Below are 14,891 nucleotides of genomic sequence, written 5' to 3' on the forward strand. Positions count from 1 at the left end.
TATGTGAGCTTGCGATAGCAGAAGCCTATAAGTGTAAACAGCAAACTGTGTCAGTTTGCATTGAGCCATAAAGGAGTGTACTACCATTCCAGTTAGTATCAGGCAGCAAACAGACCATTGAGTAATGGCGGACTGCTGAAATGTACCAGGACCCGGTCTTTTAAAATGACTTGTTTTGAAAATATACTGCTTTCCGGTTCCGGGTTACACGGCAGGACGCGTGGCGTGCCTCTCTGCGAATACAACTATCTTCAAATTACTTAAAAGGTTGATTTTCAAAAAAGAGAGCTGACCATGCCCCCGAAGAAACCCCAAGAATATGAAGACCTCAAAAAGACTCTTGACATTATTCAAGAAACGCTGAAAAGTTTTATGGAACAAGTGTCGGCTAAGCTAACGCCCCTTTGGGATATGATGGAAGAGTTCCGAAGATTTCGGGCTCAAAACGAGCAGCGAGAAAATCAGGTCGAGATTCTGGAGAAAAGACTGGACGATGTGGAACAGCAAGTAAGGATGAATAATGTCATTCTCACTGGAGTACCAATCAAGCCTCGAGCTAGCACTGCTAATGCTAGCGCTAGCGTAGCTAGCAGTGCTACTAATACGGAGTTCGGTGCAGCGTCTTTGGAGCAGCAAATACATTCATTTCTCACATCTAAAGGGATTTCCCTGGATCTCAATACCATCGAGACCTGCCACCTGCTCCCCAGGAGAAAGGAGACGGATAAACCAGCGATCCTCATCAGGTTTGTGAATCACAAACACAAGCTAGCTTTGATGACCCAAAGAAAACACCTGAAAGGTTCGGCTGCTTATCTGAACGACCATCTGACCAGAGGGAATGCTGAAATCTCAAAACATGCACGGCTTCTCAGGAAGCGTAAGCAGATTGAGAACACTTGGGTTAAAGGCTGCAGGATTTACGTCAAACCGCTCGGTCCAGAGGACCGGTCCAAGGTTCTGGTGGTGAACACCATGAAAGACTTTGAGAAGTGCTTGACCACGGTCGTCTGAAACAACATGGAGTAATAAACCAATGAGCCAAATAATTTCAAGAAATATGACACGTGGATTCCTCACTTTCTCTGTATGTCTGACGTAACCTGAATAACAGCAGAGTTCTGTCCTGCAGACAACTTGACCTCAACTTTCACCGCAGCTGATATCAGCTGAAGAAGGATATGGACCTGAATCTAATGTCTGCAGACATAACATGGAAGAGAACTATAAACTCTGTTTTGAACCCAGGAGATCAGCTGTTATCAGTAAAAGAAGAAATACCAACCTTGGACAATCGACAGTTATGGACCCTTTTTACTCTTCCCCTATAGCATTACTTTATTATAAAAAAAAAAAAAATACAAAAAATATTAAAAAAAAGTAAAACAAATGATTATTCACTTATTGAAAATTGTTAAATTGATTGACTTTTAATGATATTACTTCACTTTCTCCAAAAATTGATAAATTGATTCAAAAATCTTTCCTAATGTAGCATAATTTTGCACATGTTTTTAACTTTTGATACTTGATGAAATTTTGCTATGAAAATTCCTGAAACAGTGTTGTCTGCTTTACTGATATAGTATTATGTTTTATTCATATGAATGGCTTTTATAAGTAACATAATCTGCATATAGTTCAGATGACTGATCTGCATTTGCCATGTTGATTTCTAAAATAGTTATTTTTGACGTAATACTTAAGTAATTCATCTTTGTCATGTGCTTTTTCGATATTTTATGATTTTTATTCTGTCTGATAAAAACTGGGAACCGGATATTGATAAATCATGTAATAAAATGGTTATAGTATAATCGGGGTGGGATTATATAAGTTCGCTTCCTCCCACTCCCTTTCAAGCAATATTTATTAATATGTCTAATTATCCTAAGTTTGATTAGTTACTGTATGAATGTATAACTGATGTTTATATTGCTGCTGTGTATTATTTCTACTGAATTGCTTGAAATAAACCATTTCAAATCAAAAAAAAAAAATGTTTAGATCTAGTTCAAAAGCTCATCTTCTTGAAATCTAAAAAGGGCATTCGCACTTTTGAATAGTTGAAAGAATAGTTTGAAAATAATTTTTTTTATCTGCTTCAACTGTCTATTGGCTAGTGTGTCCTTCAGACCAATAAAACATGTGTTGTTCTATTTTAATCCTCTAGCAAACAGCTTGAAAAGTTTGTGCCCTCATCATTTAATTTATCCCCCTGATGCCTAGTGATGCAACTATGCATCAAACCATTTCAGCTCCAAAATTACCTTAATTTAGCATCTACATGGAAGCAAATACATAAGTCATCTGTGTGTCATTAAATATGCCATTAAATTCAGACATCAAGGGGTTAATAAGATAAATGCATAAAAATGCATGTGCCTCACCTCTTATGGCAGATAGTGTCATCCTTGCATCAACATTGTAAGGCAGGGGGTGTCCAATTCCAGGCCTCAAGGGCCGGTGTCCTATATGTTTTCCAATCAACCTGCCTTTGAAGCTCCTAATTGGCTAAACACACCTGATCCAGGTAATCAACAGCAGATGAGGCAGGGTTTCTGGAAAACCAGCAGGTTGCCGGCCCTTGAGGCCGGGATAAGTTATGCTTTATCTTCAACACTGGAATTAATTGGTGGTTGAAGAAGTCCTACAGGTCTTTTCAAGGAGTAGGTTTGAAAAGAAAAGGTCAAACTTAAATGAATGGAATTGAACAAATTTAATTTGATTATAACATGACTAAACAAGAGTATAACTAAACTGTCAGGTGGGAAAAACACAGAGGTAGAACATAAAGAAAGTCTAAGTAAGACAACCTGAAGCCTTGTTATAAAACTGTCAGTGGATTTCAGTAGATCAAGGTGAATATGAGGATTGCGCCGTTGATTTCAGTTCTGTTGTCTGTGTTCTTGTAACTTTCTGTTTTGAGGGTGTGTGTTTCCCCCTGTCAGTCCCACCAGGTTCAGGTAGTCAATTATCCTCAGCTGTCTTGATCTAGGTTAATAACCCTCAGTATATTCAAGCATCTGGTTTTCTGCTTTGTCCCCCTTTTATTTCTGCCTTTGTTCATTACTTTTCCATGTTCAGGGTTAATTTATTACAGTTTAAGTTTGTGCCATCGAGCCTAACCTACTGCACTTTGGGGTCCTCACCATTAGTTCCTGACAATTTCTACAAATGTGCAGATCCAAGAAAATTGTCAGTTTTAAAAAAGTTTTGTAAAAGCAGTGCATGTTTTTTTTTTTTTTTTTTTTTTTTTTTTTTTTTTAACTTGTCCTGTCCAACAGCTAGGCAAACAGATGAGAGCTGAGGGCCTCTTGTGTTGGACATATTTTATTTTAACAAGAGGGGTTATTCATCTTCAGACAAACCAAAGGTATGTCTGAATAAACCCCTTTTGTAATTGAGGCCAAACTTTATTAATTTCAATCATGTTTGAAAATTTTTGGTGTTGGACCGGACGGAAAAGGAAAGAGGGGAAGAAGAGAGAGGGACGTTAGAGAGAGGGGGGGGGTAGGAGGTTTATAATAGGAGGGGAAGGGGGGTAAGACCATGAAGCAGCATAGAGCAGACAGGTTTACTGGTTGTTTATCGTTACGGTACGGTTCAAATGTAGTACAAAAAGGGCGGGGCCTGTTCACACACACTCAAATATTATCAACACACCTGCTAGCCGCAAAAATGTCCACATGTCAACATGCACACAAAACAGATAGTGTTCACGAACGCATACCTATGCCTTTAAACCAACTAGTGTGAAATCTTTCATTCATTCAATCATGCAAACTATTAGTGCAAAGGTGAGCTAACACCTGTGCTCAGGTGAGTGTTTATGTTCTTCTAAAATGGATGGTGGAATGTGAAAAGAAGGAGGAGGAGCGCCCAGCCACCCCCACACCCATACCCCCGCCGCAGCAGCAGCGGCAGCCGGAATTCCCCCAACGCCACACGGGAACAGGCAGGGAACAACCGCCCCCCGGGCGACCAAGACCGCCACCCAGGCCAGGGCCAGCAGGAACGCCGCGAGGCCCCCAGAGCCAGAGAGCAGGGAGGCGCAGAGGGAAAGAGAGCGCCGCCCCAGCCCAGCCAGGAAAGCAGCCCCCCGCCGCGCCGGAAGAGCCCAACGCAGGGCCCCACCGGAGAGGGACGCCCACAGCCCCAGACGAGCACCCCACCACCACCCAGGAGTTCCGGGCATCCCCCCGCCCCGACCCCAGGTACGAGCCAGGACCCCCCAAGGGAGACCCGCTCCGCACTCCAGGCAGCCACCCACCCGGCCCACGGTTGGTCCAGGTAGGAGCAAGGCAGGGGCCCGCCGCCCCCGCCCAGGAGGGGGGAACCCCGGGGAAAAAAGGGCGGCCCACAAGTGATGTTATAAATATGGCCCGACCAGGCTCGGCCATGTTGGAAGTTTGGCGGGGCCCAGCGCCCAGGGGCAAGGACCAGGACCCACCCCCCAGGGACACGAACACCCCCGGCTCAGGTGTAATATGAACCCCCCCACCGTGCGGAGAGAGCACCGCCGGGCCCAGGGAGCCGGCACCCAAGGGACACGGCCGCCATCGCCAAGGGGCCCGCACCCCCCACTAGGGAAGGGGTAGGGGACAGATGGACCCAGGTCCCACCTTCCTTGTAAAATGTGTGTGCGTGTATGGGTGTTTGAGAGGGTGTTTGTGTGCATGTGTGTGTGTTTATGTTTGAATGTATATATTGAAGGGGGAGGGGTGTGTGTACTAAGGGGGGTGCAGTTAAAATTGGCGAGTAGGGCACTAAGGGGACATCTCCTGATTACTCACAGTGATGTCCCCTCACCCTCCACACCAAGGGGCCCTAAATGTCTAAGGTGCGGTTAAAATTGGCGGGTAGGGTGCCAGGCGGACATCTGCTGCTTGCTTGCAGTGATGTCCAAGCACCCCCCCTACCAAGGACCCTACATGTCTAAGGTGCAAATAAAACCGAAAGAGGGGGGGCCCACTCCATACGGCAACCATAGGAGGGGGGCCACTCCCAAGTAGCCCCCCCCCCAAGGCGCATCGCAGGCTAGACCCCCCACCCCCTCACCCTAATATGAGGTTATATAAGGAAGGGGGTAAGTTGGGGACAGCTGGTAGACTGTCCCCAGGTGGTCAAACAGCCGTCCCCCAGCCCACCCCCAGCAAAGGGGCCAGGGCCACCCAGCCCAGGGGCCCACCCCCGGAGGCGCCGACACCCCAGGCCCGGCACCACCCACCCCACACAGAGAGAGAGGAGCCAGAAAGCGTCGCCCCCCCCCGGAGCAAGCCCAGGCCCCCACCCCCAGACGCCGGCCCTAGAAGAGCTCTGGTCAGGCCTCGACGGGACCGAGGAGGCCAACCGGCCGAGGCAACCACTGATTGCCTCAGCGGAGACCCCGACCCGCTAGCCCCCCCGACCCGTACTAATAATGGGCCCCCCCCTCCCCCCCAGAACGCCCCCCCACAGGACAGGGCCGACAAGCCCCCCACCCCACCCCACCCCAGACCCCGCAGCCGAAGCGGGTGACACCCAGAGCGACCGGGGGCCCCGAGAGGGTTGTCCATGTGCATGTTTTAATTACTGATGGGCAGATAAAGCTTCATGAAGCATGGAAGCCTGTTATCCAATTGGTTCACTCCAATGCAATGCTATTTGAAGGAGAAGAAGAAAAAGAAGAGCAAGCCTTTATTGTCACTGTACATAATACAACAAAACTGTAGCAGCCTTGGAGTGGTGATGTTACAAATTTAAATCAAAATATGTACAAGTAACCAATAAAAATACTAGTATTAAAGTAGAATGGAATAGAATACAATAAAGTGCAGCATAAATAAAGATTGTGTGTGGAAGTAGATGAAAATCAGTTATTGTAATTAAAAGTTGTCAATTTAGAACTGAGTGGGGAGTTCTGCTGCATAATGCAGTATGTAGAGTGTGTGTAAACAGTAGTGTAATGTGTGTAAAACAGTCAGAGTGGGGTGTAGTTATTGGAAGTATGTGCGTTCAGCTTCATATGCTCCATTAAGACATCTACTGAATGCAAAAATATCAGTTGGTATGAATTTGAAGTGTGTGGCATTTTGCAGAAATCGTGTCTGTGTGTGTAGGTGTGTAGGTGTGTGTGCGTGGGTGCCTCTGTGTGTGTTTCATTTGTATATTGATACAGACAAATACCTAAAAAACTGTTTCTCCAAAATCCTTGAACTATCCCCACATTTGGCCCACGAGCCTTGAGTTTGACACACATGCTCTAAATCAAACACCCACATTTTGAATGGAGCCTGGGGGATTCTGCTGTCAACACTGACAATCTGAACCACTTAATGAATCAGTGTTACATCTGGGCAGTGCAGCTTCGGACGTCATTATGTTCTGCTCCTCCCCTAAATGAAACAAACCTCGATACGCGCTTCAAGGAAACACCCCCTCCATTACTCGTCACACACCTCAAAGCTTCAAGACGAAATGCCACATCACTAGTTTTCATGCTGGAGTCTCTTTATAAACGCCAACCTGCGGTCAATGTTATGTGTGTGAATAAGAATCCTCCCACACTCCGACCTCATTTACTTTCCTTGTTAGTTAGAATATGAATTCATGACCAGTTTTAGTTAACCAGTCTGGAAACAGACATATAGATACATATATCTTTATAGATACAGACATATTTAAAAAAAGCATCTCATGTCATTCCCATTCTATTATAAAAATTAATAACTTATCTAGCGGTGTGAAAAACAAACACCTCTTTGCACAAATGTGTTGTCATATCTGTCAATGTGAGTCATGTCTGTGACATTGTGCATTATTCACTTCTTCCCCTTAAAAATCTCAAAATCTGCTATGAAAAACCTTGAGGTGACTCACATAATGTACTATGCTGAATCGAAAATGTGCGAAAATGAGTGTATCTTTTTCCACAGCCATTTGAAAAAAAATCTGTTTATATCTACTAACACTTCTTTTAAGTTTCCACCTGGTTTAAGAAAACTTTTTGTGCATTAAGGCATTTCAAAATGGGGTTCCTAAACAAACACATACCAACCATAACATCCTGCAAAACGAAGGAAACAGCAAATAGCAAACTAAAGATATCAAATAAAAATTGAAAACAGGTGCAAAAAAGCAAAGATAAACCCACAGTGTCTTTCTCAAATCAAGAGTTAAGGATGCACTCCAATAAAAATTGTGTTATTTATGTTTTTGACATGGTCTTGTGGCATTTATCACATGATGGAGGATATTCATAAAGGAAATCATGTTTTTCGCTCTGAATCAGGAGCTGATGAAAAAATGCATTTGGAAAAAGATAGTATTTGTTTGGTAGAAAATACGCCGGCCGGGACATAAACTCCCTGCCCTGCTCCATTCAGATGCATCCACTTATAGACAAATAGATCCATGTACTTTTTGGTTTTCGTCGTCTGAGCTGACATCTGGGTTAAAAACTGTACAACTAGATAGCTCCAATATTTCTTGCCACTTTTTTTGCACCAGTAATGTCAGGTTGGGGGTGTGAGGGGCTGTGTGATCAGGAGAGAGTAAACAGAGAACTGAGAGAAAGGGGGGCTGGATTGCTCCATGCTAACGGTCCAGCACACAACTCTACTCTGAATTTCTAACAAACCCCTGTACTCTGCAGAAACTATGTCATAGAAAATGGTATTTTGGCCAAAAATGGAATAAAGATCATTTAAAGACCACTGGGAAATCATTTACAATGATCAAAAATCATCTGAGTGGTATTTAAAACGTCTTAGTAGTGCATTTGAAAGTCTTTTTTTCATCTTTAAATACCTACATTGTCCTTATTTGTGGACAAGCAGATATAAACCCCTCCTAAAGTGTCATCTTGCAGCGACATTTATGAACTGGGAATTGTGAAAAGACCAGACTGTGCAGTATTTACTGCATAAGCAGGTTCTACCATGAAAATGTCATTTAGCTTTGTAATGAAGTTCACATTTACTTCACCTATAAATATATACACATGCAGTATTTTTCTGTGGAAGCATTTGGCAAGAAATGTCATGAGCCACACAACTGGCAAGGCTCAAGGTGAACTTTTTTCTTTAGTCAGCTGTCTGCTTTTTGGAGGCTATTAGCTCTGTAACACTTTTTCCAAGAAAAGAGCTGTCCTTTCACTAAATACTCTGAGTAGAATGATGCATCTCTGATGATATTAGGCCTCTTAAGAGAGTTTTTTTAAATGTACTTGTCAGACTTTAATTCATAGTTATGAGTTTTCTTACTTAGTTTGGTTAAAAGGGACCAAGTAAGTCTGTTCAGCTTACAGCTTCAAGGAATACAGCTAATAAAAACCATAATAAAAGACAGCAAAGCCAAAAACTGGATTTGGTCTTTTACATGTTTTATTATTTACCTAAGACACACAAGTGTTATCAAATAACACACTTTCCACTTTTGTGTGAATGTGAATGTTGGCCTGCGTTGTCTCCTATTCGCTGGATACTCCATTACCTCCCAGCTGACAGTGGTGTCTGCTCAGCAAAGGACCACCCTGGCTTCAGATGGCATTTCATCATTGTTATCATGATGGCCTATCTGAAACTGTGCGGTAGACTATTGCACCACTCTAAGCCATCACAGTTAAGGTGTTGGAAAAAAAAATAACTGCAATGATTTGCACCTGACCTTAAAGGTGAGTCAGCCAATATAGAGATATCCATCAGCGTAGCCTGGTTACAGAGTCCTGACTGTAAAGATAGACCTTACAAGCAAAACAAAGGTCAAGCAAGTTGGTAGGCTTGATTTGCTCCAAAGAGGTTGTTTTCTTGTTGTTTTCACAACCCTCACAAAACACCAAGACATTTTATAATCAGCACTACTGAAATTGATTTTAAAGTCCCTCTCTGATCACCTTTTCATCTATTGAAAAAGTGTTCCCAGTGGTCTTTTAATTATGATTATGCTATTTTTAGCCAAAATCGAAAAGCCTGTGTGGTTTTCAAGGACATAGTTTCTGCAGTGTGGTAGTAGTTCAATAGAAATTGTGGGGAGGACAGGTGTAAGCTCATCCCCTTACCATCATCTTTTTTTTCACACACTCTCCTGCCAGCTTAAAGTCCCTCACACCCCTCACCTAATACTACCAGGGAAGCAAAAATCTTGGGAAATATCAGAGCTATCCAGTGGTACATTTTTGAGCCAGATGCCAGCTCGGACGAGGAAAACGAAGTTATTCATGGATCTATTTGTGTATAAGTGGATGAATCAGAATGGAGCGGAGCAGGGAGCTTGTGGCTTGCTGTGGTATTATTTACGTCACATCTACAAGCTTTTAAAAACAGCAATGCTGAAAAAAATTGCCGAAAGAACATGTTAAAAACATCAAAACACAATTTTCATTACAGTGGGTCTTTATTTTCAGTCCACTCAGAATAAGACTTCGTTTTTCTTTCTTTTGGATGAAAATATGCTTAATGTTGCGGCTCTGCACTACATTATTTCACAGTTTTTCGTTCCAACAAGCTCCAAGTTTTGAAGGATGAAAAGCTTTTCATCAGGAAAACACTAAAGCCACAAAGATGACCACAAGACCAGCAGACAAAAACTTTGAGCTATTGCCCCCATAGGGAAAGATTTTGTCAGCATAGCAGTGCACCCTCACAAATCATTCTGATAGAATCTGCATAATCATAGGCCTTTCCCATGCTTGTCTGCATGCTTGATGAACAAGAAATGGGTTCCACACAACAAAAAAATTGAAAAGAGGCTTTCCAGGGAATGACTATTACTTTACAAGTGTGTCAATGCAATCTGCAAAAGGGCTCTGAAATATTCCATTTGCTGGTTTTAAATTGCCAACCACTGAGGTGAAAAATACTAAATCAAATACAGTGCCACACTTAAACACTGCTGGCCAATCCACAAATACACACTTAGCACTCACCATGGCACACAGAAATAACAGAGGTTTGGTAGCCAAGTATAATATCTAATGCTCAAAGTTGGTGTGCTCTCTGTTCTTCTGCTACTTCCCAACAGATACAGTGCATTATGGCTCAAAACCAATACCTCCTCAAAGTGCTACTGAGCCGGATTGCACCTGATGCCAGACCACCACTGTGAGAGCTGCTGTGGAACACCAAACTGAGAGCCAAGAGCACATCTAATAGGATGTTTGTCTCTCTAGCCTCCAATCTCACAAACAAACAACAACACCACTACTTTAGTACCCCCCCCTCAAAATGGAACAGGAATGAAGCGCAGAAAAACAATATGTCTTCCTCCATCTGAAAAGAAGAGCAGACTATTACTGAACTGATCTTACTCTGCCGGAAAACATCTTCCTCCAGTTAAAACCCTGTTATCACGGTGGGGGTAATTTTCTTTTGGGAGGAAGCATCTCATGCAGCTTTCTGGTAGTGTTGCTTTACTCTTACAAAGCACTTTATTAATGTTTATTTTCTTGGATATTTGCAGCAATTTGTTGAGCTCACTGTAACCTTCTTGCCCCTCCAGGAAAGAAAATGAATGATGGCAGCAGTTTAGTCCTGCAGATTCAGATCATAGTAAGCAAAAAAGAGGAAGTAAACTTCCTCCACCTGCAGGCAGTAATTATCCAGGAAACCCTTTGAAACTTTGCTGGAGCTTAGTGAACTATGGATCAGTCATAACCCTTTTAATAAACAAAAAAAATATTGTCACAGAGAGTGATCTGCAGACTATCAAGTGTAGAAAAAAGATAAGGATCACATATGGACCCTACAGTATGACCTACTGGTTGTGCTTTTGCTTTTGCTTTTATCGGGTTGGGGAGGGAACAAAATCCTCTAAAAAAAATCAAGTTTTATCACTTTTGGGTTATAGCCTCTACTTCTACGCTGCCTGGAATGTTGGCATCGGCTTGTTCACATCTGCTGTAGTTTAATGATATCTGAAGAACTTTAAGATACATCTGTCTTTTGCTGTCAGCAGACAGCCCTGACTCCCAAAAAAAATCAGCAAAACAGGAAAAAACTGCACAGTGTGTGGGGCCAAACTGTCAGATGCTGATCATCAAACTTTATGATCCTATACTGTAACTGTTCAGCTATAATTGTCTGTGCAGTAAAAAAGCTCTTCCTCCGCATTTTTATACCTAATCCAACTTGCTGGTGCTGTCATTGCTTGTAAAACAACTACAGAGGGTATTTATAACCAGTTTCGTCATTGGTGTTTTCCTGTATCTGATGCAAAAGGTTACTGATCTGAGATCAAACAGGTAAGCCTAAATTAAAAACGTAAAAGTGGAATTTGCACGTTTATCATTTCTGTTTTTAGTGACGGAATCAGACACATTTTCAAAAGATAATGAACAAAAGTGAATGAACATGCTCTTTAATAAATGCTGCTCCAAAGGCCAAGATGAAGGGTTGACATAGTCAGCATGGTACCATGAAATCAGATCATTTCCCACTCCTTTTCATTTTAATAGGAAAAAGAACTAAATGTTGCCCCACCTGAAATGAAACCTTGGCGTTACTGAGAGAGAGTGCGACTTTCATTATCTATTTGGAAGAATTGAAGACTGTGGTATTAAAATAAGTAATTTTGGTGCTTCTTTTGTTTATTTATTTACAAAACATTTGATCTGGTCAGATATAAAATCCACTTCAAATTAACCCTTGTGCTATCCTATGACCCCACCCTTACATTGACGTGTTCTCCCTACCATGACAAAGGTGGATAAAGGTGGAAAGATTTCATGTAATCCATGGACACCAGTGAAGATCACAAATCATTGAAGAAAAAATGTTTAGCGCACTGTCTAGTGGGTCTAGATGACCCAACTCCCACTGTTAAAATGCCTAGGATTGCACAAGGGTTAAAAGTTCCTTCCAGCCTCAGTGATGTTTCAATTTGACCATTTAAAGAAAAAAGATCCTTAGTCCTATGGCTTGTTTTATGAAATAAATAAAAAGGGGTTTGGTTGAGTCTAAGTGGATTTTCCATTGCTATTGACATGACACTTACATTCGAAGTTTTGTTGCTCCTAAATTGTCTTTTGCATCACTGCACTTTTAAACTCTGACCAAATGTTGGTTCTGCTTGTTTTTCCAGTCAACAGGCATAGAGACGTGGAAGAGGAGCTGTGAGGCCTCTAGAGAATCAGGGGTTTATGTGATTCAAAATCATCATCAAATCAAAGTGTTGCCTCTGAAAATGTCTAAAGAACTGTTTATCTGAGTCTCTGCATGATTAGTGTTTGTCTGGCAACATGTAACCACCGTAGTTGCAAATTTTCATCTTCAAATTAATAGCTCTCCTTCATTGTTGTGTATTTATAAAAACATGCTTCAAAACCACATCCCAGATTTTATAATGATGCAAGATTGTTGTATAGTGGCAGCATATGTTAAAACATAGGATATTTGAGGTCAAATAAATGCATGTATTCTTAATAATGAAATATGCAAATGGTTAGGTGATAAAGTCAAAAGAGTTTGTTCAAAAAGTAGGACCTGAAGGGCAGGAGAAAGCCATTCTTTTAAATGCAGCTTAAGGCCTGTTCACACCGGGACGAATTTCGCCGGCGATTTTCGCCGACGTTTAACGCCTCGTGACTAAACAAAGGGCCCCAATGAGAGTGTGCACACCGACGCGAAAAAACGCCAGGCGTTAAAGCGTCGAAAAAAAAAAACGCCTCGGGTTCGTTTTTTTTTTTCGACGCGTCGCGTCGAAATCTACTCGACCAATGAGAACGGCGCTTTTGCTCACGTGTCTGGAGCTTCTGAAGTTACAGTAAAACACAACTTGGGGGCGCTCAAACACAAAACTGCCTTGCTGAGCACACATACCAGCGAAGAAGATAGACGCCAAGTAGCGTCTACACTGCCGCGAAGCAATAATGACGGACATTCTAAAATATCCCCGAACCAAGCACCAGTTGGAGCTACTGGTGCTTGAAATATTCATGTTTTCTTTGTTTGATTCTGACAAGCGCGTAAATACTTGCTCTCTTCTTCTGAGTGAAAAGCGACTTTAAGAAGCGTAAAGTTGCGCAGCGCCACCTTGTGTACAGGAGTATTTCTGTTTTACATTAAGCGCCATCTAATGTCAGGGAATGAAATTGCATGTTCACTCCACTCATCGTCAGCGAAAATCGCCTGGGTGTGAACACAAAAAACGTGACGAAAAACGCTGGCGAATAACGCCTGGCGAATATTCGTCCCGGTGTGTACGGGCCTTAAGACTGTGAAGACAACCTTCCCATTCTTTTAACCTATTAAAATAATCTTTGCAAACGGTGAGTTATTCTTCTTGTAATAAGAACACATGACCAATCTATCTCCTTCAAAAGTGCTCTTCATATTTAAAGTGACTATCAGAACAAGAGAAATAAATTTAGCATTTCTGGGGAGCCGCCAACAACTTGAAAGAGCTGGGCCAAGTTCTAAATGAAGAGGCACAAGGCCAGTAAGTGAGCTGGCTTGTACTTTAGGTTATTCATTGACATAAACTGTGGTCAATACTGTGCAAAATGTTAAAAGGGGAAGGGTTGCCAACTCATGTGCCTGTGTCCTTTAATCTGACAAGGAGGTTAGTGTTCCCTCCGGTTCTGCTGAACCAGAGGGATCCTTCTCAAGACTCTTTATGTTGTTCCTGTGCTTCTTCTGTGGAGATCAAGAACCATGGAGGCAGGGTGATAATGCTTTGTCCTACTTGTAGACAAAGTATAATTACATAGACAAATTGTAATCCTGATTAGCCCCAGTAGCCTTTTCAGCCTCTTTGCATAATCACAAAGAGATAAAGTCTCCATCAAGGGCTCAATGGCCAGATTATAGTCAGTTCGGAAACCTATAGATTACCAGCTATTAGTGGCTTTCAAATTTTGGGTGCTTCCTTTGAGAGTTCCCAGATCAGAGCATCTGCCTGCAACTTTTTTTAAACATATCTTTTTCTGTGCCACTTGTTTGACCTCTTTCATGGCATCCCTCAATGATTTTTTTTCAGTCTCAAAATGTGCAAAATGAAAAAAAGGATGTGTTTGTCACCAATTCTGCAAGTTGTCCTTCTTCTAAAGATGAGAGAGGTCTGTAATGTTCATCTTAGATACACTTTAATTGTGAGAGAAAGAATATAAAGAAATCATCCAGGGAAATCACAATATATAATTTTTAAAGAATCTGTTTGTATAATGGTGCAGAAAATTAGTATTTAGTCAACAACAAAAGCTCACCTCAATACTTTGTTTCTGGTTAAATGTTTCCTGCAGGTCTTCACCAGGTTTTCACTCACTATAGCTACTTTTTTGGCCCACTCTTCCATGCAGATCCCCTCATCAGCTGTGATGTTTGAAGGCTGTTGCTGGACAACATGGAGTTTCAACTCAAATTGGGTTGAGGTCTGGAGACTGATTAAGCCACTCTGAACCTTTTTTATGTTGCCACTCCTTCTTTGCTTGATTGGTGTGTTTGAGATCATTTTCCTACTAGAAAATTAAGCCACGTTTCATCCTCAATGCTATCACTGATGGAAGGAGGTGTTTGCCCAAAATTACACCACTATTGGACCTATTAAGGCCCGTACACACCGGGACGAATATTCGCCAGGCGTTATTCGCCAGCGTTTTTCGCCACGTTTTTTGTGTTCACACCCAGGCGATTTTCGCTGACGATGAGTGGAGTGAACATGCAATTTCATTCCCTGACATTAGATGGCGCTTAATGTAAAACAGAAATACTCCTGTACACAAGGTGGCGCTGCGCAACTTTACGCTTCTGAAAGTCGCTTTTCACTCAGAAGAAGAGAGCAAGTATTTACACGCTTGTCAGAATCAAACAAAGAAAACATGAATATTTCAAGCACCAGTAGCTCCAACTGGTGCTTGGTTCGGGGATATTTTAGAATGTCCGTCATTATTGCTTCGCGGCTGTGTGTAGACGCTA

The 14,891-nt window shown here is 42.2% G+C and overlaps 1 protein-coding gene across 7 annotated transcripts in view; it reads right to left on the reverse strand.

The window, feature by feature from the left end:
• Positions 1 to 14,891, reverse strand: part of LOC101167820 (CUB and sushi domain-containing protein 3) — a 301,513-nt gene that overhangs the window by 281,908 nt on the left and 4,714 nt on the right. For 2 of the 7 annotated variants that reach the window (XM_078933068.1, XM_078933069.1), the window contains exon 1: positions 2,391 to 2,475. The exons of the other annotated variants lie outside the window; for them this stretch is intronic. In XM_078933068.1, the coding sequence (XP_078789194.1) occupies positions 2,391 to 2,412 (22 nt within the window). In that variant the 5' untranslated portion in view covers positions 2,413 to 2,475. Of the gene's footprint in view, positions 1 to 2,390; positions 2,476 to 14,891 lie in introns of those variants that run through there. 7 annotated transcript variants of the gene reach the window in all.

The sequence above is a fragment of the Oryzias latipes genome, chromosome 16 (genome assembly GCF_053564925.1).
Source record: "Oryzias latipes strain Hd-rR chromosome 16, Olatipes_Hd-rR_3.1".
NCBI classification, from domain to species: Eukaryota; Metazoa; Chordata; class Actinopteri; order Beloniformes; family Adrianichthyidae; genus Oryzias; species Oryzias latipes.